The 24,080-nt window shown below is 45.6% G+C and overlaps 1 protein-coding gene across 1 annotated transcript in view; it reads right to left on the bottom strand.

Moving 5' to 3' along the window:
- Positions 1 to 381: 381 nt before the first annotated feature.
- LOC120017400 (alpha-2,8-sialyltransferase 8F-like) overlaps positions 382 to 24,080 on the bottom strand; it is a 43,978-nt gene continuing 20,279 nt past the window's right edge. Inside the window, exons 5-6 of the mRNA XM_038960148.1 lie at positions 863 to 1,145; positions 382 to 558 (exon numbers count right to left, since the gene is read on the bottom strand). Of these exons, the coding sequence (XP_038816076.1) occupies positions 382 to 558; positions 863 to 1,145 (460 nt within the window). The remainder of the gene's footprint in view (positions 559 to 862; positions 1,146 to 24,080) is intronic.

The raw sequence follows: 24,080 nt of genomic DNA, 5'->3' as shown, positions 1-24,080 counted from the left end.
AAAAAGCCTGCCAAGATAAAATGCTGATTAAAAGCATCACTTATTTATTTTTCGCAGTAATGATGCCAGTCTGACACAATGTGCTTAGGTAGGTGTGCAGTGGGTTTGCAGTGTGCACACTTAGGTGTGCAGTGGGTGGGTGGTGAATCCCTGCAACAGATAAATGTGTGTTTTGTCATATGGCCGAAACACAATATATACACTCCACTTACCATCAGTAGACTGGCCAAGCCAGCCTGGGAACAAGAGAGAGGGAGAGACATTCTAATATTAAGAAAATGTTTATTTTTTAAATCAAAATAAAACGCTCAACAATAAAGATGGAGTGTGTGTGTGTGTGTGTGTGTGTGTATTTGTGCATGAGTGTTTGCGTGTGTGGGTTCAGCAGCGTCCCAGGTGTAATTGCAGCACTCCCTGTGTGTGTAGCTTCAGTAGCAGTAGGAACTCATCAGGCATGGAGTGGACGCCTTTGTTAGGGCCCACATTGTCATAGTAATGATGGGGCAAAGGATTGTGGTTTAGATCCAGAGAGAAGGGCCAGAAACCGTAAATATGAACCTGACAGAGATAGAGGTAGAACCTTAGAGACACACACACAACACAAATATGCACATACATACATACATACATACATACATACATACATACATACATACATACATACATACATACATACATACATACATACATACATACATACATACATACATACACACACTCACTCACTCACTCACTCACTCACTCACTCACTCACTCACTCACTCACTCACTCACTCACTCACTCACTCACTCACTCACTCACTCACTCACTCACTCACTCACTCACTCACTCACTCACTCACTCACTCACACACACCCTTACCTCTTCGCAGAGTTCCATGGCCACACTAGCCAGCATCAGCCCGGTGCTGAGGCGTGGCTCTTTTAAGCCCTGCCCTTTCCATTTCCTGTCCAGATTAAGCATGAAATTAGGGTTGAAGAATACCACCTTCTGATTGGGCCTCAGCGGTTGAAGGGAGTGGTAAACATCCAATGACAGTCCAGTACTGAATTGGTAGCTGAATGCTGGCAGGAGCAGGGAGGCGTTCCCATAAACTGCGACACGATTGGCCAACGGTTGAGGGTCCTTCGTCAGATTGGGGTAACTATGGAAACACGCAATGGTAAGCTAGATAACTTTACTTCTACTGATGAACAGAAGATTTGTCTTTTATTAGTATAAATCTATATTCAACCACGACAGCAGCCACACTTGATATTGTACAAATTATTTCTTACTTATAGTTAGTCGGGACTTGTGAAGCAAAAGTCACAACTTTAAATCTTTGTAAACAGTATGAAAATGAAGGTCATTCGACTGCAATAGTTTTACGAGTGTAAGGGCTGTGGAATAAGGATCAGTTGCTCGTTGGATTGTACAACCCAGAGTGAAGGGGTTGAAAGGATAAAGTGTCTGGTTTTATGCATTGATTTCACTTACAAAACTAAATGTTTTGATAGTTTAAGCAATACTCTAATGCTAATCTTAAAATGTAATTATAGTTATCACATATGGTGATAAAAGGAGGGAGTGTAGTAGACATTTTTTGTGTCCTCTGTGTATCACAAATGCGTGACTTCATGTAGCGTATTGTTTCTTGTTATTGTGTTACGACGTTCTGTGACTTTGCTCTCAGGGAAAGTGCTGATAGAAGAACAGAAAGATGAAAGAACACATTGTTACTTTGGCCCAACGCCTAGAAACTTTGTGTGCAATGTCATGAGCAGCCTATTGCACCCTGAGAGCAGAGATGCCTAGTTTGTGCATGAGTATAAAGAGTGCTGAAGGGAGAATTTACTGAGTCAGAAATCAGAATATAAATACAGTTCCTGTAGAAAAGGCCCATGGAGTTGGTGGAATAATCCTTTAATTCATGGCCACTTACTCAGCTGGGCCAGGGGCGCTTTAATTAGGTCAGGTGGCAATGACCGACAGATCTCATCCCCATAAAAGGAGGAAAACGCCATCGCCTGATATCGCTGCTTTCTCTTCCTTAATTCCGTCTGCTCCAGAAGTTTTGTGCGTCCATGAATCCACACTACTCAGTAAATATACCACTTTATGGTTAAAGGAATTCCTGTCTCAATCTCATCCATTCCTCTGTCAACTGACACGTGACCACCTGTTCACCTTCACTGTCAGTTATCTTACCTGTCCAGCTACCCACACAGATTCCACTAATCTTTCAATGGTCCTTCGAGCTGAATGATGACTGAACCAAAGACAGGTGAAAATGAAATGGAGGAGGAGAGGGAAGAATTGTCTCCACTGGAAGGAAGAAGAGAGGAGGAGAGAGCAGCTGAGGGAAAGGTCTTGGAACAAAGGAAATATCCAGGAGCTCAGCCTAAAGCAACAAAGGCTTCATCCTCAACCACCAGCAGCACCAGAAGAACCAGGCAAGCACCTGGCTATCTTAAGGATTATGTGGTCGAGTTTCCGACATCAAAGGGCAAGAACACCAGAGCTCAAAGTGGTGATGGATCAACTGTATGTTTCAGCCATCAACCATCCCCTCTGAGCCAAGGACAGGAAACTGCGTTGGAGCAGGAAAGTGGTCTACAGGAAGAACCCATGGAGGTGACTCCCACAGCACAGGTCGACCAGCTTCCTGAGGCAGGTTCCACTCACCCCTTAACTAATGGGAAATCGTCGAGGCACTCTAGGCACTTTGGAAGTGGCCATGGCAGCCGCCATTCACTAGCCCTCAGCGATTCACAGACCGCTGTCCTACAAGAGAGGATGAAACTATTAGCTTTGGAGGAAATTGAGCGTCAGATTGAGGAGGAACGACAGGCTGACGAACGTTGTCACCTATTGGATGTGCAGGCCCATAGAGCTCTACAGGAACGGGAATTCATTGTCAAGGACCTGGCACAGCAGCTGTCAAGCCAGAAGGGAATTGGGGGAAGCACGGATGGTCTCATCCTTCCTGGAGAGGAACGAACAGGGAGTTGACCTGACCACCCCTCCACATGGACCTGACCTGTCTGCCTTTCTTTCCCAATCTACCCCTCTAGTACAGCATGGCACACAGTCCCCGGAGGCTCCGGGGTCAACAGCCAACATGGAGCACGGGGGACAGGCCGCTCCACCAACGCCCTCTATGCCAGTGACACAAGTTAGCATTCCTCCATCTGGACAAAGCATCACTCCTTCGCCTTTCCGCCAATTACCAACCACGGCAAATCGTTCCTCTCATCCAGGGCCAGGCCAGGCCTCAAACATCAGGTGGGAGGGCTCTCACCCAATTCCGGGTGCCACCAATGGAGGGTCTGGGACAGTAGGGGACCGGCCCAATGAGGCCACAGTGGGCTCATCAGAAGTCCTGGGTTTATCCTTCACGCAACCAGAAGAGGGACCCAACATTATGAAACTTCTAGTAGCCTCAGCCTATGGAATTCCCAGACTCAAAACTGCCATACTTTGAGAGCGGAAAGGAGTGAATTTGTCCTTTTGGAAATGGCATTGGAGAGCCTACTGGGGATTCACAGTCATCTGTCAGAACGCTACAAATACCAAGTACTAATGGATCATTTACGGTTTCCCAGTGCATACAGGCTGGCCCAATCCTTTATGCACCCCGCAACACCATACACTGCCGCTCTCCAGGCCCTGAAGGCGAGATATGGTGAGCCACGCCAGCTTGTCCAGAATGAACTAAACAACATCCTGAACACGTCTCCAATTAAAATAGGAGACCATGCTGCCTTCCAAGAGTTCTCCCTGGCTGTCCAATCCCTGACCTCGATGCTCCAATCCGTTGAAGGAGAAGACGGGAACGAGCTGAAATGTGGCTCCCATGTGGACAGGCTTCTTAGCAAGCTTCCAGTGTACCTCAGAGACAGTTTCATTGAACATTGTTTGAAAAAGGGCATCCTGAAAGAGGGCTCGAGAAGCACCTATGCTCTCAGAGACCTGGCCGCATGATTGGAGGTGTAGGCAAAGGCGAAGAGCATCGCTCACCAGGCCACAATCTTAGCCATAGGAACCGGGGGAAGGAAGGAGTTTGAACGCCAGGAAGGACAGAAAAGGCCAAATCCCACTACCATGTACTTAAATAGTGAAGCTGGGGAGGAACCCGGGAAGAAGACCCCTCTCAAGAGCAAGAACATCAAATTCCAGCCTTACTGCCCATATTGCAATAGTAAGGGGCACTTCCTTGGCTCATGCCCCAGGGTAAAAAAGCTCACTCAACCTCAATTGAAGGCCTGGATCACTTTCAGGCGAGCGATGCTACAAGTGTGCCCGTAACCATAAGGCGGAGACCTGCACATTGAGGAAACCCTGCAATCGCTGTAAGGAAATCCATCTCACAGTGTTGCATGATGTAATTCCCCAAGCACAGAAGGAGCAGATGGGCATTCTATGTTTTTGTTCTATGTTGTCTATTTCTATGTGTTTGGCCGGGTGTGGTTCTCAATCAGAGGCAGCTGTCTATCGTTGTCTCTGATTGAGAACCATACTTAGGTATCCTTTTCCCACCTGTGTTTTGTGGGTATGGGTTTTCTGTTCTCCTGTTTGTTGTTTTTGTTAGATTTGGTTTCTTTTTGGATTAAATCATGAACACTTTAAACGCTGCACCGTGGTCCACTCTTCCTTCAGCCCACGAGAACCGTTACAACCTCGACCAGCAGAACCGGTCTCCAAGGGTCATGTTGAAGGTGGTCAAGGTCACTCTGCAAAGTGAAGGGAGGAGCATTGATACATTCGCCGCTCTAGATGATGGGTCAGAAAGAACAATCATTCTCACGGCGGCCACCCGTCAGCTTAACCTGGAGGGGACCCCCGAGACCCTTAATCTCAGAACGGTGCGACATGTTATCCAAATGAAAGGCTCTGCTGTGACCTTTAGCATTTCACCTTCAGGAAACAGGGACATGGCCTATAACATCACCAATGCCTTCACGGCAGATGGCTTGAATCTTGCGGAGCACTCCTGCCCGGTAAGTGTTCTACAGAGACAATATCCTCATCTACGAGGATTGCCTCTTCCTAACCTGGCGAGAGTAGCGCCACTTATCCTGATTAGGTCAGACCACCCACATCTCGTCACCCCGACTGAGCCTATATGAGCTGGACCAGAAGGAGGGCCCATTGCTGTCCATATATCCTTGGGTTGGGCTGTGCAAGGTCCAGCCCATCTACTTCTCTCCACCCAAGCTGTACAGTCACAGCAAGTCCTCTTCACCAGAAGCAATCCAGCTCCATCCCCCTGTGCAGCCACTGACCTCCTTCAGAATGTAGTCAAAAGTTTTGAAACACTTGATAACAGCTTTGCACACTCTTGGCGTTCTCTTAACCAGCTTCGTAATGTAGTCACGTGGAATGCATTTCAATTAACAGGTGTGCCTTGTTAGAAATTCAAATCAAATCAAATTGTATTTGTCACATGCGCCGAATGCAACAGGTGTAGACCTTAGAGGGAAACGCTTACTTACAAGCCCTTAAAGAAAAACTCTTCATCCAGCTCAAGGTGACTAATCACTGTTCTGATGTCTAGAATCTCTTTTCGGTCATTAGAGAAAGTAGCAGCAACAGTATGTACAAAATAAGTTACAAACAATGCTAAAAAACTAACAAAATAGCACGATTGATTAAGAGACCATAAAGCGGCAGTCATCCCCTCCGGCAGTACGTTTCCTCTTTCCTTCTTCATGCGTTTGAGCCAATCAGTTGTGTTGTGACAAGGTAGGGGTGGTATACAGAAGATAGCCATATTTGTAAAAGACAAAGTCCATATTATGGTAAGAACAGCTCAAATAAGCAAAGAGAAACGACAGTCCATCATTACTTTAAGACATAAAGGTCAGTCAATATGGAAATTTCAAGAACTTTGAAAGTTTCTACAATTGCAGTTGCAAAAACCATCAAGCGCTATGATGAAACTGTCTCTCATGAGGACCACCATAGGAAAGGAAGACCCAGTGTTACCTCTGCTGCAGAGGATAAGTTCATTAGAGTTACCAGCCACAGAAATTGCGGCCCAAATAAATGCTTCACAGAGTTCAAGTAACAGACTGTCATGACGTGTGTGTAGGTGGCAGGGAAGTCAGGCGCAGGAGAATCAAACTTGGTATAATGGAGGAGTTTAATAACTTAAAACAAAAACTCCAAAACCGAAGTCCATAATAAAAATAAACGTGGGTATCAGAACCCGTCGCACACCAATCCATAAAACACGAGCATAACAATAAACAATCTCTGACAAGGACATGAGGGGAAACAGAGGGTTAAAAACACAACATATAATGAATGGGATTGGAACCAAGTGTGTAGGAAGACAAGACAAAACCAATGGAAAATTAAACATAGATCAATGATGGCTAGAAGACCGGTGACGTCGACCGCCAAGCACCGCCCGAACAAAGAGAGGCATCGACTTCGGCAGAAGTCATGACACAGACACATCTCAACATCAACTGTTCAGAGAAGACTGCGTGAATCAGGCCTTCATGGTTGAATTGCTGCAAAGAAACCACCACTAAAGGACGTGCTTGGGCCAAGAAACACGAGCAATGGACACGTGAGAAACAGTAGCGATCAGTGCTGTTTATGATGAGGGAGGACAATTTTTTTGTTCATGAGCATGACCTTATTTCTATTACAGCATATTGGATGACTATCATTCATGTCCCATTCACCCAGTTAAAAATAACATCAATAGGTTTAGCCTACTACATGATACAAACATTTTCCCTATACTCATCATGAGGTTGCTACAACCTAGCCTATGAATGAAAGTTTACAACGTAGGTGCATAAAGGTTGTGAGAAAAATTTGAGGTGACACATTCAATACCACCTTTCACACTCTTGCCTGCATCCAGTTTATCTAGGGTGTAATCATTAGTCCGACAGTTGCAAACAAGCGTTTCTTTTGGACAAATTCTGGTATTTTTATCCTTGTTTTGTTTGCTTCCTTTTAAGAAATGTTTTCAATAGAATCGGTGGAATGAGAAGATTGATTGCACTTCCAAGTGTCTTCCCCCGAACTGAGTGTCTAAAGAGAGGTATAAAAGAAGGAGAGGTCAGTGCCTATACCTCTCTTTAGACACTCAGTTCGGGGGAAGACACTTGGAAGTGCAATCAATTTGTCACATCGTGCCACTACTACTTCTCTTATCCTCTATATCCATTATGTGCCTACTCTTTATAAACTGCCAATCTCTGGTAAGCCCCTTAGCCACTATTCTTCCTCCTAGCATAAGCTGCGCAAATGTGCATTCAAAAGGACAAGGTTCCTCCTTGTCCTCCCGATACCATATCTTTTTATCTCTATGACAGGTCATGTCGCAAAAGCAATGCTTACAAAAAGAACTTGTTACTTTACTTCCTGAAGGTGACCGCTTAGTCAATTCTCCTTGGGTGGTCCTCTTACACCCGGTACATGGAAGGTTCCATGTGTCCGTTCTCATGGGTCCACCCTGTGTAATATATTTCATTATTTAGTCCTGACATATGAATCTTTCCGGTATCTCTGTCCCACTCTATCTCCTGTCCTGAGTATACTATCCGTGACCTTGCTTTTGACCTATCATGTGTTACTTCCCATTGATTTCCCCTCTTTACCATCAATCTCATTTTTGGCCAATCTCTGCCTGTGTCCAGACAGTTCAAACATACACTCTCTAAGTATCTGCCTCTCCAGACTAGCCTTCCTACCATTTTCCCACGCACATCTCCAGCACAGCTAACCACACATATCTAGCTGGTCGGTTGACTTCCAACATAACATGTGTCCTTCACAACACTCTGCTAAACCTGGCCTGTCAAACAACTGCCAATGTTTTACAAATTCTCCCATTTGTGGCATCAACCTAAACACAATTGACATGGTTTCTCCCATGATTACTAGTCCATAATGTTTTCCACATATTTTAAACATTCTTTGTATTGCTACTATGGGTACCATGGATAACATAACTTCGGTTCCCTTAGTAAGTCAGAATTTAACCACTGCTACTGTACAGGTTAATATCATTGCAAGGGTGGTGACTACACCTTGTCCTTGTCTATCTCTCCACGCAACCCCTGGTGGTTCCTGTATTGCTAGCTTTATTTTCTCTAATTACGGTTTCGTTCACTTTTATGGCCTTTCTACTCATTTTGCCTGCGGTGATATTCCATTTTTGTAGGGTTAACCCATACATCCAAATGAACGAATCCTCATGCACTTTGCCTATGGGTGGGAAACTGTACCCAAACTGATGCACATGTTCCATTCTATATTGTGCTCTGATTTCCCTCATAATGGTTCCCCCAACTAACTTTCTAGAGGTGCACGCGCCCCTCATGTTTGCCCAATCTACCAGTCGTTGGTTCGCTTCCTCGTTTCTTCCTGCGAATGCTGGAGCTACTCCCAACATTCCGGGTGAGGGATAATGCCCTCCTGACTCTTTTAGATTGCCATGGGCTGAAATACAATGGTATCTTGCCCAGGCTTCTGTCTTATTTACGGGGGTTTAACCCATTGGTCATAATATTGTTGTGCTGTTTTCCCTTTTTTCCTATGGAACATATTGTTTGGTTCTTGTCCCCAGTTCCATAGGGGAGCTTCAGCACATATTGCCTGCGCCATCTCTAGACTAGGTTGATAATTTTCCTGCAAACTTCGAAGGTCTAGAGTGGTCCATGGGGTTGACCTCGGGTAGGCCATTCCCGGGTTTGAACTATCATGGGTCGTGAGACATACCCACCCTGTGGTAGCGTATTTTATTGTTTTTTCTCCGGTTCTTGCGGAGTGGGGGATATCATGTCCCCACACTCCATACTCCATTCTGTGGAATCTATCCATAGGGCCGCTAATGAACCCTGGGTAGTTATAAGTTCTATTTTTTGCATATGGTAAAATAATGCCATTGATCCCTCCTAACATTCTGTTGTCCCACGAAGAGGTATTACCTGGGTGCAAATACAGGACTACATCTGTTAGCCATTTAGTCTCAGGGTTTCCTGAGCTCCGTGCCTTATGGATCACGTTTCTTCGTATTCTATATTTCGCTTTGGTCCCGCTGCCTTTAACACATAACACGTTCAATGTCTCTATGATTTCCTGTGTTTGTTTTTGTGCCTCCGCTGATCTGTCAGTTGAGGTACTCGCACTAGGCCTGTTTCCTGTGCTACTGTGTATTGAAGCACTTGTGGTTACTGTTGTGCTAGCAGTCGGTGTGGTTAAATTATGTTATTTTCTGAGGCGGCTGTGCTCTGGGGTGTCATGGTAATAGACAGAGTTTTTAATGTCAGAGGCCAGGTCGTGGGGTTTATTGCAGTCTTAGGGCTACGGCACTCCACCTTCGTCCATGGCAGACCATGAGTAGTTTGATCATAAATAAATTTGATCTCTGTTATGTTGCTACTATCTCCCAGTTGCCCTTTCCATTGGCCCCCTTTATAAGAGTTAATATATTGGCAATTTTCACAGGTTTGATTAACTAACACCGCTCCCTGGGTTATATTTACTAGCCATCCTTCCAGGGTGTTGTTAGTTATTGATTTCCATAGTACCACTAGATTGCTCCTCTCGTTCCAGGTTTCGTTCCAGTTGGTATTATTCAATTTTTGTTTTAATTTTACCGATGGATATCCTGGACAATCAGTCCTATTTATTGGGGTGCACTGTACTGGTATTCCCCATCTTTTAGTAAAGGCTCTATAAAGGCTCTATATCTTTTAGTAAAGGCTCTCTTGTTCTATTTCTAGGCCTTTTAATACTTATATTTCTTGTTGCTCATAAATAACCACTAGGGTTAATCCAAATACTATAGCGCTTGGCACTATGATTATGGTGGAAAGAATAATTACCCACCAACACCATCCCAGGAGTAAATTAATTCCCTATTTTTTATAGATGGGGGATATAATATGGCCTAATATGGCCTGTGTCCCTTTTCCCTGACGTACCCTTTCCAGGGTCTTGCATGGCAGCGGTTGTCTTTCTTTTTAATAGGTATATAAATTGTCTCAGTTTCCCGTGTGGATCAGGAGGGGCAGTTTCATTTCTACCCCTTCACTCTCCAGGAACTGCCTTCCTGTCCACCAGCATATGGCAGGAATACACACAGTCCAATTTAGTCTTTGGGTCTTGGGCAATATATAACTGCCACCCCAATTTGACCATGTGCCTCTCCCTTTTATCTCCCTGCACCGGCTCAGTGTCTTCCACTTCCATGAGCCTGGTAACACAGCACACTGTTCTTTCTTTTCTAATTAGCCTCCCCAGTGTAGCTCCCTAACTGGTCTACTTGTGCCTTCCCACCAGCACCTTCTCATCATCCCATGATGATCATTCCTCTCATGATTGTTATCTATATCATAACTATCGTCCTGACCCCAGTCACGCCTGTTTAGCAGCAGTTGACTGAGGTATTCCCTGGGATTCCATTTTGAGAATTTCCCATCCACCAACATCCAACAGGTTGGATCTCCTGGTTGGATTCCATATCCCGTAAGGGATAATGGTTCTCTTTTTCTCTCTTCCAACCACTGTTCACTACTCTGATAAGTGCTCTTTCCCCCTCCTTGTTGAAATGGCTCCTGCTCTACTGGCCATAGGGGATCCTCCATTCTTACTGGGGTGAGTAAACTCCCTTTTAGTAGTTCTGTTTTGCCTTTAATTTGCTGGTGCCTACATTCCATGCAATATTTTGCTCTCAGCACCCCTCTGTGTGTCCATGCACACACACACTTATGAGGATCCCAGTTTCTTGTGACCACCTGTGCACCTAACATGCAGTTCGGGAATACCTCCCTACTGCATTTCCTACACCATAGGATTCGACCAACTCTTTGTCGTCCCCCCTCTTCACCACCATCATTCGCCGTGGCTATTTGTCTAATGCTCATATTTGCGGGTCCCTCATACTGGACCTCTCCTGTGGCTTCTCCACAGACATCGCAAGGTGCTGTGTTCATATAACCTAACGCTGCAGAGTCCTGGCACATACTCTTATGCCACAACACTCGAGTGTTGGCAGCCACCATAACCCCCACCTTAGCCAGGTCCTCATGTCTTACATGTGAGGCCACCCAAATGGTGTCTCCCGAGCGACGCACCTGCAGTCCCGACCTGCAGTTCAACAGGTGCATCCACTCCGGTACTAACTCCTGGGTGGACATACTTTCTTAAGCTGGGCTATATCGGCTGTTATATCACCGTCTACTTTGACCATGTTTGCACTAATCACTTCTACAATTTGTTGCCTTTTTCCGTATTTTTTCGGGATAACTCTATCCCCGGTGTTAGCTCCTGGTGGTTTATTAGTCCTAATCCAGTCTCCCACCTGTAACACACAAGGTAGAGGGGGAGACTGCGCATTAGCTATTCCCACCACTGAGCTGATGTTGGGTAATCCCATCAATTCTCTAGGACTGGGTCCTGTATCAGTGGGAGTCAGATTTAACTCCCAGCTTGGGTCCCCAGTCCTTTTCTGCTTTCCACAACCCTAGTGTTGTTTTAAGCTTTCCAATTGTTCTCTCCGCGCAACCATTTGCTTGGGGAGTATAAGGAGGGGAGAATATGTGCGAGACTCCCTGCTCGGCACACCAATCCTCCACTCTCTTATTCTTATATTGGGTCCCATTGTCAGTCCTTAACAATGGGAATGGACCTAGAGCAAGAGTCAGAAGGTTAAGCATTTGCAATACTGGCGACGCATTGGATGATTTTGAGGTGAGCCCAGTTGAGTACCCTGTAGCCATGCACACCGCAACAATAGCATACCTATGTCCAAATGAAGTAGCTACTTTCATTGGACCCATAGTATCTAATGCTATTTGCTTCCATGGTGTACTGCATTTAATGTGTTGACCTGCTACTCTGCCTAGGTTACTAACCTTTTGCTCTTGGCAAGTAGAACATTGAGCGCATATATCTAGAACTTCCTCTCTAGTATATAATATGCCCTCATCTTTTAGCCTCTTCATGAATATCCGGGAACCCAAATGTCCCCAATCTTCATGAAGTGCTTTTAGCTTATCTTTGTCCTGTTTGTAAAGAACTATTCACCCCATCTGGACTAGTTCATCTACTTCTCTGTTTCCTAGTTAGTTAAAGTCTGCTTCTGCACCTGCTGAGTCAGCAGTGTGAGCCTTTTGATGACTTACCACTATGTCCATTTTATCTCCATTCCCCTTCGTATTGAATTGGCTTATTTTTGGCACCTCTGTACCCATTATTCTGCCAAATCTTCTTGTCCAAGGTCATTGCTTGTGCACAGTAGTGGCTGTCTGTTACCACTTCTACCCTTTTCAGGTTGGCTCCTGTGCAGTGCAGGAGTGATTCTATTACGGCCATTACTTCTGCTTTCTGGGCCGTGTCTGTAATAATTTGGCTTTGTTTAGTTACTGTGTCTCCTGTAGTTTTATTCTTAACTATAAAGCCCCATCTGGTTGTTTATGCTTTGCTTCACTGGCTTATGTACTCCTCCAATGATGGTGTGAGCATACTCCGGGCCCAACTGTCCACAGTCATTTTTGTACTTTTGCACCTTAATGTGGTTAAGTGCGTCCATTATTTTATTTATACATTCCTCTGTGCTTTTGTTTGTCTATGTCCACCGGTTTAAAGTGGTTCATTTTCAGCATCCCTAATCGGTGTAGCTCTTTTGCATCTGTTAATGACAATAGGTTATCTTCTCCTTTGGTGGGGGCCTCTTGGCTACACTAGCCTCTCTTTGTACTATCTGTTTCCATATAAAGTTCCATTCCCCCGTAGTGCCGTTTCCTTCTAGTTGCTCTAGTAGGTCTCTACCTGGGTCATTATCCTTCTCAGCTCTTTCAATGTAGTTATGTCTATGTTTAACTTCCTCTTAGCTGCTGCTTCAAAGGCTGTGGTTTAACACCAACCTTTTTCGCTTCTGCATATGCTTCCTGTTGCCGCAGCTAATACTGTCAGTACCAGATATGGTTTCTGTTTCCAAATATTGACTGACTGACTGTCTCCCTGTTTGCACTAATGAATTTTAAAGAACTCAACATTTCTATGTAGTAACCTATAAGATAATTATATAGTTCAACTTAATTAAACCGATACTCTCAATGATCCTGGGTCACAACAGATGCCATATATTCTTGTCATCTTTCTACTATTTAAAGACAAACCTTCAAATGATTAGCTAAGGCCAAAACACTGCTAAACATAGCATATGTTTTCTGTACTAATGAAATCTCTCTTTCGGGAGTCCACTGTATTTTGTCTAACAATAACCTGGGTTAATCTTAACTCAGTCTCATCAATAATTTTATATAAGTTGCATAGTATGAGACCCATTATCTACATTAATTTATTATCCCTACTATATCTTTCCAATATTTCCTCAGGTGGTGTGTCACACACCCCATTTTGAGGTTAAAGTTTCCCTTACTCTCTCCCTCGATCGGCAGTACTTTTATTACGGGCCAGTCATTTACTTGGCCTATCATTAGGTCGCTGGGGGCAATATTTCTCTGTACAAAGTTTTTATCCTCCCAGAAGGTCTGTCTGCCTTTCCACCCGACCATTTCTTTTACTGCTGACTGCTCATTTCGTGTTAGATGTTTCCATTCATAACCTGGTACACATATGGCAAATCTACAGTCTGGTAGATTACCCTGTGTCCTGAGTTCCCTTTCCTGCTCTAGACTACCGGCCTGGGCAGCTATTTGTGCCAGCGTTGCCTCCTAGGTCGAGTGTTGCTGCCATAATAAGCACCGTTCTCAATTATTTTATAATTAAATTCCGCCTGTCCCAACAATTCTCAGCGAAGGTGATCAGTCTTCGTGGGAAATTCCTGGGACCCAGGGCATACAACACTTATTAAATTATTTCTAGGTCGTATAAGATTTCCTATTTAGTCATAACCTCTATAGTACTTTCTTATTTTCTTCACAAAGAGTAGACTCTAACTCGCCATTGCTCTCCACCTTGAGATTTTATTTAGATTTCCTATTTAGTAATAGACTCTATAGTACTTTCTTATTCCTCAGGGATTTTCCTCAAAAGAGTAGACTCTAACTCATAGGTCGTATAGGTTCTGTTACTTAATCGCTTTTTAACTCTTCTATCGGGCCCCACGTTGGGGAACTAACAGAAGTTTAGTTATTAGGTATTGATATACAAGAGAGGAAGAGACGAGGTAAGGGAGTATAGGAGGAATCTATAAACATAAAGTAATAAAGTACTCATCTATCCAAGGCCTCACACCAGACCGGAAAATAAGGGAGTGACAACGTTAAGGAAGGGACAAACCCAACTCACGCGAAGGGCCAGTACGAATAAATAGAAGGGTTGGTAGGGCCGCACGGCTAGGCCCGTGTTACACCGAAGTAACTAAAATCCTAAAGTACTCTGCCTAGCCAGAGGACGGGATAGAGGCTTTTGCTGCAGGCGACGGGCAAAAGTCAGCACCGTGACAGGGTGGAACCCAGAGGATAGACTGGCCGACGACCAAATGAGGGTGCAGAGAACTGAGGACCAAGGTCAGACCATGTCCATGGGCAGTCCATGGATCCGGAAGATGTGCTGCTCCATGAGCTGGGCCGTCTCCTTGGCCGAGGGTAGTTTGGGGAAAGGAATGAAGTGGGCGGCCTTGGAAAACCGGTCGACCACAGTCAGGATGGCAGTGTTGCCCTTAAACGGGGGGAGACCAGTGACAAATTCCAGGGATATGTGGGACCAGGGATGGTGAGGGACAGGCAGAGGTTGCAGAAGGCCAGTCGGAGCTTGCAGAGGAGTCTTGTTCTGAGCACACACTGTGCTAGCGGCGATGAATGTGGAGACGTCAGGGACCATGGTGGGTCACCAAAAGCGTCATCGCACAAAAGCCAGGGTCCGGCGGGAACCCAGATGGCAGGCCAGTCTGGAGGAGTGGGCCCAAACCAGGACCGCGGAGAGGACCGCGTCAGGCACAAAAATCAGGTTATCTGGACCCCCCGGGGTTCGGCTGGGAACTCTGTGCCTCCGGGACCTGTTTCCCTATACCCCAGCTGAGTGCTATTGCCAGGCACGTGGTGGGAAGGTTGGTCTCGAGCTCCGGGGTAATAGCTATGGGGCTATAATGGCAAGACAGTGCATCCGGCTTGACATTCTTGGACCCTGGCCAATATGAGAGGGAGAAGTTGAACATTGTGAACAGCAGGGCCCATCTATCTTGCCTGGAGTTAAGGCGTTTGGTGGTGCGGAGATACTCCAGATTTTTATGGTCGGTCCATACGATGAATGGATGTTCTGCCCCTTCCATCCAGTGCCTCCATTCCTCCAACGCCATCATCACTGCGAGAAGCTCACGATTTCCCACATCGTAGTTTTTCTCTGTGGCATTGAGGTGATGGGAGAAGAAGGCGCAGGGTTGTAGCTTCAGGTCCAGGGAAGAACGCTGGGACAGGACCGCCCCCACTCCTACATCCGATGCATCGGCCTCCACCACAAACTGACGGGAAGGGTCAGGATGAACCAGGATGGGAGCAGTGGTAAAGCGGTGTTTGAGGTCCCGGAACGCATGGTCAACAGCATAGGACCACGTGAACGGAACCTTGGGAGAAGTGAGTGCTGACACGGGGGAAGCCAGGATGCTGTAACCCCAGATGAAGCGGTGATAGAAGTTGGCAAACCCCAGGAAACGTTGCTGCTGCACCCTGGACGAAGGCTGGGGCTAATCCACCACTGTTGTCACCTTCCCAGGATCCATCTGGACACTCCCAGCGGAGATGATGTACCCCAGAAATGGGATGGTGCAGCGATGGAACTCACACTTCTCTGCCTTAACAAACAGCTGGTTCTTCAGGAGGTGTTGAAGAACCTGTCGGACATGGATCACATGTTCTTGGGGGGAGCGGGAGAACACGAGGATGTCATCAATGTAGACGAAGACGAACCGGTTCAACATGTCGCGGAGAACATAATTTACCAGAGCCTGGAACACAGCAGGGGCGTTGGTGAGGACAAATGGCATGACCAAATACTCATAGTGGCCGCTGGCCGTGTTGAAGACGGTCTTCCACTCATCTCCCTCCCGTATCCGCACCAGGTGGTAGGTGTCCGTAGATCCAGCTTGGAAAACACGGTGGCCCCCTGGAGCAGCTCGGAGGCTGAGGAGATGAGAGGTAGCGGGTAGCGGTTCTTCTGCGTTATGTCATTGAGTCCCCGGTGTTACGTCCCCCAGTTTCTGTGTTGTGGTTTGTGTATTTGCATGTATGTATTTCAGGAAATGGCTTCCTGAAATTCTCCCCAAGCAGCTGATTAGTCAGCCCCATTGATGATTGGAGAACTGACCCCGCCCCCTCGTCAGGACGCAGCTGTCTTCAATTACCAACTCCTTCTGAAGCTATATAAAAGCCAGTGTTCTGTTGTTCAGAGGAGAGAGGATTGCAGAGAGAGGAGGCTGATGGCTATATACTGTGTTGGTTGTGCTCAGAGGGAGAAGATTAGTATGTCCTATCTTTTCGGTGTTGCGCAGAGGTATAATTTCTTGCCAGTATTTTGTAGCCGGTCCTACTAAGGTATGTCTATGACAAAAGGACTGTTTTTGATTGTGAAATTGTTTGTAATATTCTGTTTCATTTGTTGCCAGGGGGGAAGGGGAAGGCACCTAGGTAGTGCTTAGGCAAGAGGCCCACGGGCATACATATACCCGTAGTATATACTCTGTCTATGCACACTAGGTAAGACCTGGGCGGACCACCCGCTGTATTTTGGTTAGCGCACCAGGTGGTGCTAAGTTAGATAAGTAGTGGGTAGGTAGGTTATATGGGAAAGGGGGCTTTGACATTTACTTTCTTTGCTTTGGTTCCGTCCAGCCCCCTTTCCCCATATTACCGTGTGAAGGAATAAATTCCTAGTAAACGGTGAAACCTCTGCCTTTTGTCATCCTTACTCGCACCTACAGTCCCATACCTCTTTCACTTCACGGGGAATTGAGTTGTAGCAGGGTGTTGCGTTCCCTCTTCATAGAGGCGTGCATAACACCCGGTAGTCGATGCACGGGCGTAGGATCTTGTCTTTCTTCTCCACAAAGAAGAACCCTACGCCAGCGGGAGAGGACGAAGGACGTATAAATCCTGCAGCTAGGGAGTCCCCAATGTAGGTGTCTATAGCCTTGGTCTCCGGCCCTGACAGCGAGTACAGTTGTCCCCGGGCTGGAGTGGTGCTAGGGAGAAGGTCTATCCCGCAGTCATATTGTTGGTGCGGCGGAAGCGAAGTGGCCCGGGCCTTGTTGAACACTTCCCGACGGTCCTGGTACTCCGCAGGAATGGCGGAGAGGTCTGCGGCACCTTCTGAGCCCCCAAGAATATGTCCCGGGGCAGGTTGCGCTGACTTCAGACACTGGGCGTGGCAGAACGGACTGCAGCCCATGATTGCACCAGTAGACCAGTTGGTGAGGGGATTGTGTCGCTGGAGCCAGGAGAATCCCAATATCATGGGAATCTGAGGAGACTTGATGAGCAGGAATTGAATAGTCTCGCTGAGATTCCCTGACACCCGTAGGTTGATGGGAGTGGTAATATGAGTGACCCGGCCTAAAGAGTGCCTTTTCAGCGCTCTAACGTCCATGGGAGTGGAGAGGGGCTGAGGGGGATGTTCAGCTCGGAAGCCAGGGTAGCATCCAAAAAACTCTCAGACCCAGAGTCAATGAGAACCCAGAGAGATTTAGACTGGCCTCCCCACAGCAGAGTGGTATGAACAGGGGTGTGAGCAAGGGAAGCATGTAAGTTCTCCATATGGCCCACCAAAGTACTCGCTACTACCGGTGAGCCTGATCTAACTTCTTAAGGCTAGGGGGCAGTATTCGGAAGTTCGGATGACTGACATGCCCAAAGTAAACTGCCTGTTACTCGTTCAAATATTTTTTATTGAACACACACAGGAATGGTGTATAGGTATAAAAGGCAGGTATACAATTTTTATCTAAACATAAAAGAGCAGACAGAAACAAAAAGACCCAGAGTTCTGGGTAGAAAACAAATATTACAAAACAAGACATACAGAACAGGGACAGGTAGAAAGAAAGAAGGTAGGTGTCACCCCCCACTTATTCCCCCCCTTTATCCCTCCCCCACTTCTTCCCCCCCCTTTATCCCTTCCCCTTATTCCCCTCCCGACTGCTCGGGTGGCGGTGCCAGCACATGCTGCCCAAAGGTGGATTAAAATATTACAATTGAGAGTGCGTTAAAAAGTACAAATTCACAGCGCCGAATGGTCCAAGTAAGAGAGGAAAGGCTGCCAGATTTGATCAAATGTTGATAATTTATTGTTCAGAATATATCTAATCCTTTCTAAGTGTACAGTGTTTGCCAATTCGCTGAGCCATAATTTGGTAGTGGGCGCTTCCTTCTTTTTCCAAAACAAGATTAGTTTTTTTGACGAAATGAGACTGTAAGAGATTAGTTGTTTTTGAGGGTTGGTTAATCCGTTTAGGGAATCAGACACTCCCAGGATTATCAGAAGCGGGTCTGGGTCAATTGAAGTCTCCAGAACTTCAGAGAGGATTCTTGTATGGTTACACCAGTAACCATACAAGCTAGAGCATAGGGCAAAGCAGTGGAGTAGTGTACCCTGTGCAGCCTGACATTTATCACACATAGGGGATGTATCAGGAAATATCCTATGCAGTTTGGTTTTGGAATAGTGTAATCTGTGTAATACCTTGAATTGTATGAGACGATGTCTGGAGTTAATGGAGCAGGTGTGGATATACTCCAAGCTATCTTCCCAGTCTGCCACCGAAATGTCAGTCCCTAGTTCTTCCTCCCATTTTGCCTTAATGGCATCTGTAGAAGGTGTGCTAACCGATTGAAAAGCATCATATAAACGAGATATCAGTTTGTCTGAGGTGGGGGATGTTTTTATGCATCCGTCAAACATGGAAAGCTTAGCGTTCCCAAATGTTGGGAGGTGTTTTCTAACATAGTCTCTGATTTGTAGGTATCTGAAAAAGTTACTTCTGGGAAGATTATAAGTTTCCCTCAGCAACTCAAAGGAAGCAAAGGTCCCTTCTATATATAAATCCCCTATGGTACTTATCCCCAACTCTCCCCATTGCTCAAAGGTGTTATCAAGGTTAGAGGGGGCAAAAGGAGGGGTTCCTGGCAACAGTGAGCATGAATGACATTGGTCTAAGCTCAAAGTGGGTTTTAATTTGCTTCCAGATTCGGACTGTGCTATGTATAATTGGATTGTTACGATAAAGTGACCTCTCCAGATTGACAGGCGACAAAATCACAGCACCAATAGAGAAGGGGTGACACTCCTCCCGCTCCATACTAAGCCAGCTGGGTGACGGACGTGCGTCATCCAGCAAAAACGTAACAGCGCGGAGGTTAGCGGTCCAATAATAAAATATAAAATTTGGGAGAGACAATCCTCCTTCCATTTTGGATTTGCAGAGGTGTTTTTTACCTATCCTGTGTGTTTTATAATCCCAGATGAAAGGATTGATAATTGAGTCCAGTTGTTTATGAAAGGATTTAGGTATGAATACTGGGATGTTCTGGTATAGGTAGAGCAGTTGTGGGAGGAAGACCATTTTAATGGCATTAATTCTTCCGAGCAGAGAAATTGGGAGAGTTCTCCAAAATTGTATGTTTGTCTTGAGTTTTTGCATCAGAGAGGGGAAATTCTCTTTAAATAGTAAGGAGTATTGTTTGATAACTACAATTCCTAGATAGGTAATTTTTTCTGAAGATAACTTAACTGGAAGATGTTCTAGCCAGGAGGTGTTTTGTAACCATATGGGCATTAATTCACTCTTGTTCCAATTTATTCTGTATCCCGAGAAGGTACCAAACAAATTCATCACATCAAGAATAGCTGGAATACTAGCTTGGGGTTCTGTTACATAGAGGAGAATGTCATCTGCGTATAGGGAAATCTTATTTAGAGTATCTTTAGTATTATAGCCGTGTATTGCTGAATCAGATCTAATCGCCTGAGCGAGAGGTTCAATGATTAGGGCGAAGAGCATAGGCGACAGCGCACAACCCTGCCTTGTCCCTCTGTAGAGGTTAAATCGGGGCGACAATGATTGGTTAGTGAGTATTCTCGCACAGGGGTTCCTATATAAAAGCTGGATCCAATTTATGAACCCATCTCCAATATTACATTTCTGTAGGACTTTGAATAGATAGGACCACTCAACTTGGTCAAAAGCCTTCTCGGCGTCAAGAGATATAACGGCAAGGTCCACGTTTGGTAACCTCTGAGAATACATAATGTTGAAGAGGCGCCTGAGATTGAAGAATGAGTTTCTGTTCGGGATAAAGCCGGTCTGGTCCGAATGGACCAATTTGCCAATTAAAGTGCTAAGCCTGTTAGCCAGGGTTTTTGCTAAAATCTTTTGGTCTGTATTAAGGAGGGATATTGGTCTGTATGACCCTACCTCTTCCGGATCTTTACCCTTCTTATGTATAACTGTAATGAATGCTTCATCCAAAGTAGATGGGAGAGCTCCATCCTCCTTGGCCTGAACCAACATTTTGTGCAGGTAGGGAGAGAGCATGTTGCTGAATGATTTATAGAATTCACCAGGGTATCCATCTGGGCCCGGGGTCTTGCCACACTTTAGAGTTTTAATTGTTTCTCGAATTTCTTCAAGAGATATTTCCTTATTCAGGAAGTTAGAATCTTCCTGGTTCAGGGCAGGAAGATTACAGTCCTCCAAAAAGTTTTGCATAATTAAGGGGTTAGGATCTGCTTTAGATGTACACTGCTCAAAAAAATAAAGGGAACACTTAAACAACACAATGTAACTCCAAGTCAATCACACTTCTGTGAAATCAAACTGTCCACATAGGAAGCAACACTGATTGACAATAAATTTCACATGCTGTTGTGCAAATGGAATAGACAAAAGGTGGAAATTATAGGCAATTAGCAAGACACCCCCAAAAAAGGAGTGATTCTGCAGGTGGTGACCACAGACCACTTCTCAGTTCCTATGCTTCCTGGCTGATGTTTTGGTCACTTTTGAATGCTGGCGGTGCTCTCACTCTAGTGGTAGCATGAGACGGAGTCTACAACCCACACAAGTGGCTCAGGTAGTGCAGTTCATCCAGGATGGCACATCAATGCGAGCTGTGGCAAAAAGGTTTGCTGTGTCTGTCAGCGTAGTGTCCAGAGCATGGAGGCGCTACCAGGAGACAGGCCAGTACATCAGGAGACGTGGAGGAGGCCGTAGGAGGGCAACAACCCAGCAGCAGGACCGCTACCTCCGCCTTTGTGCAAGGAGGTGCACTGCCAGAGCCCTGCAAAATGACCTCCAGCAGGCCACAAATGTGCATGTGTCAGCATATGGTCTCACAAGGGGTCTGAGGATCTCATCTCGGTACCTATTGGCAGTCAGGCTACCTCTGGCGAGCACATGGAGGGCTGTGCGGCCCCACAAAGAAATGCCACCCCACACCATGACTGACCCATTGCCAAACCGGTCATGCTGGAGGATGTTGCAGGCAGCAGAACGTTCTCCACGGCGTCTCCAGACTCTGTCACGTCTGTCACATGTGCTCATGTGCTCAGTGTGAACCTGCTTTCATCTGTGAAGAGCACAGGGCGCCAGTGGCGAATTTGCCAATCTTGGTGTTCTCTGGCAAATGCCAAACGTCCTGCACGGTGTTGGGCTGTAAGCACAACCCCCACCTGTGGACGTCGGGCCCTCATACCACCCTCATGGAGTCTGTTTCTGACCGTTTGAGCAGACACATGCACATTTGTGGCCTGCTGGAGGTCATTTTGCAGGGCGCTGGCAGTGCACCTCCTTGCACAAAGGCGGAGGTAGCGGTCCTGCGTCTGGGTTGTTGCCCTCCTACGGCCTCCTCCACGTCTCCTGATGTACTGGCCTGTCTCCTGGTAGCGCCTCCATGCTCTGGACACTACGCTGACAGACACAGCAAACCTTTTTGCCACAGCTCGCATTGATGTGCCATCCTGGATGAACTGCACTACCTGAGCCACTTGTGTGGGTTGTAGACTCCGTCTCATGCTACCACTAGAGTGAGAGCACCGCCAGCATTCAAAAGTGACCAAAACATCAGCCAGGAAGCATAGGAACTGAGAAGTGGTCTGTGGTCACCACCTGCAGAATCACTCCTTTTTTGGGGGTGTCTTGCTAATTGCCTATAATTTCCACCTTTTGTCTATTCCATTTGCACAACAGCATGTGAAATTTATTGTCAATCAGTGTTGCTTCCTAAGTGGACAGTTTGATTTCACAGAAGTGTGATTGACTTGGAGTTACATTGTGTTGTTTAAGTGTTCCCTTTATTTTTTTGAGCAGTGTATATAGAGTCTCATAAAACTGGCGGAATCTGTCATTGATGTCTTTGGGGGAAGAGAGTAATTCCCCAGATGCAGATTTAACTTTGTGAATCATTCGGTCACTCACATTTTTTAGAAGTTGTCTGGCGAGTAATTTGTGTGGTTTGTCACCAAACTCAAAATATTTTTGCTTGGCGTAGAGAAAAGATTTAGCAATTTTAGCTGAGAGAATCTGATTATATTCAAATTTTAAAGAGGTAATTTTTTTATGTTTCTCCATAGATGGATGTCTAGCATTCTCCCTATCCAGTAAGTGAATTTGTCCCTCCAGTTCTACCAGTTTTCCCCTGTTTTGCGTACTCCTGGCAGTCTGATAGGAGATGATACAGCCTCTCAAATAAGCCTTAAGTGTTTCCCACAGTAATGCTGGGGAAGTCTCTGTGTTGTCGTTGGTATCAAAGAAAAATGTAATTTGGTCTTTAAGATGTTCACAGAATGTTGGTTCTGTGAGGAGCTGAGGATTTAACCTCCAGACCCTCTCATTTGGTACGATGTCACCCAATCTCAGGGAGAAGGTGAGTGGACTGTGGTCCGAGATTATAATATCATGATACTTCACATTACAGGTATAGGGGAGTTGTTTAGCATCAACCAAAAAGTAGTCAATTCGAGTATAAACTTTGTGAACATGAGAGTAAAAGGAGTATTCCCTACCCTTAGGGTTAGTGATCCTCCATATATCAAATAAGTTAGAATTCTTTATGTAGGTATTCAAGAATTCACTTGAATAGGAGGTGGGGGTTCGCCGGGTAGAGGATCTGTCCAAATATTGGTCTAGCACACAGTTAAGGTCCCCTCCAATGATCAGGTTAGTATGGGAGATATCTGGAATCAGGGCAAGGACTCTTTTGAAAAAAGAGGGGTTATCAATGTTTGGCCCATAGATATTTAGTAGAGTTACAGAAGTAGAGTGGATCTCTCCTATTACGATCACATAACGACCCTCTTTATCCACAATAGTGGTTTTATGTAGAAAGGGAATTCCTTTCCGTACCAGAATCGCTGTGCCTCTCGTTTTGGCAGAGAAGTTAGAGTGATACACTTGCCCCACCCACCTACATTTAAGTCTGCTATTGTCACGTTCCTGACTTGTTTTCTGTTGTTTTTGTATGTGTTTAGTTGGTCAGGGCGTGAGTTGGGGTGGGCATTATATGTTATGTGTTTCTATGTTGGGTTAAATGTGTTGCCTGATATGGTTCTCAATTAGAGGCAGGTGTTTGACGTTTCCTCTGATTGAGAACCATATTAAGGTAGGCTGTTCTCACTGTTTGTTTGTGGGATTGTTGCTGTGTCTGTGTTTGTTACACCACACGGTACTGTTTCGTTTTTTCCTGTTCGTGCGTTCTTCGTTATATGTAGTTCACAAGTTCAGGTCTGTTTAATGTCGTTTGTTGTTTTGTAAATTATCAAGTGTCTTTCGTGTCAGTGTTCGTCTTGTCTAATTAAATCATCATGTATTTATCACCCGCTGCGTCTTGGTCCACTCTCTCCCCGAAAGACGAACGTTACAGCTATGATAATTATTTTTCAGATGGGTTTCTTGCAAAAATATAATATCAGACGAGAGTGCTTTCAAGTGGGCTAGGACCTTGCCTCTCTTAATTGGTTCGTTTAAACCCTTGACATTCCAGGAAGTGAATGTGAGCCCCGCCCCCCTCTCATTGGGCCTGCATAACATGTAACTCAATAAAAAGGTAAGAAAGCGCACCAAACCATCACGATCAGCATATGTAGCAGCTACACCCGAGCAGTATCCAAC

This window comes from Salvelinus namaycush, chromosome 22 (genome assembly GCF_016432855.1).
Source record: "Salvelinus namaycush isolate Seneca chromosome 22, SaNama_1.0, whole genome shotgun sequence".
Lineage (NCBI taxonomy): Eukaryota > Metazoa > Chordata > Actinopteri > Salmoniformes > Salmonidae > Salvelinus > Salvelinus namaycush.
Note: the sequence above shows the minus strand (reverse complement) of the source record. Positions and strands in the feature narration are given on the sequence as shown.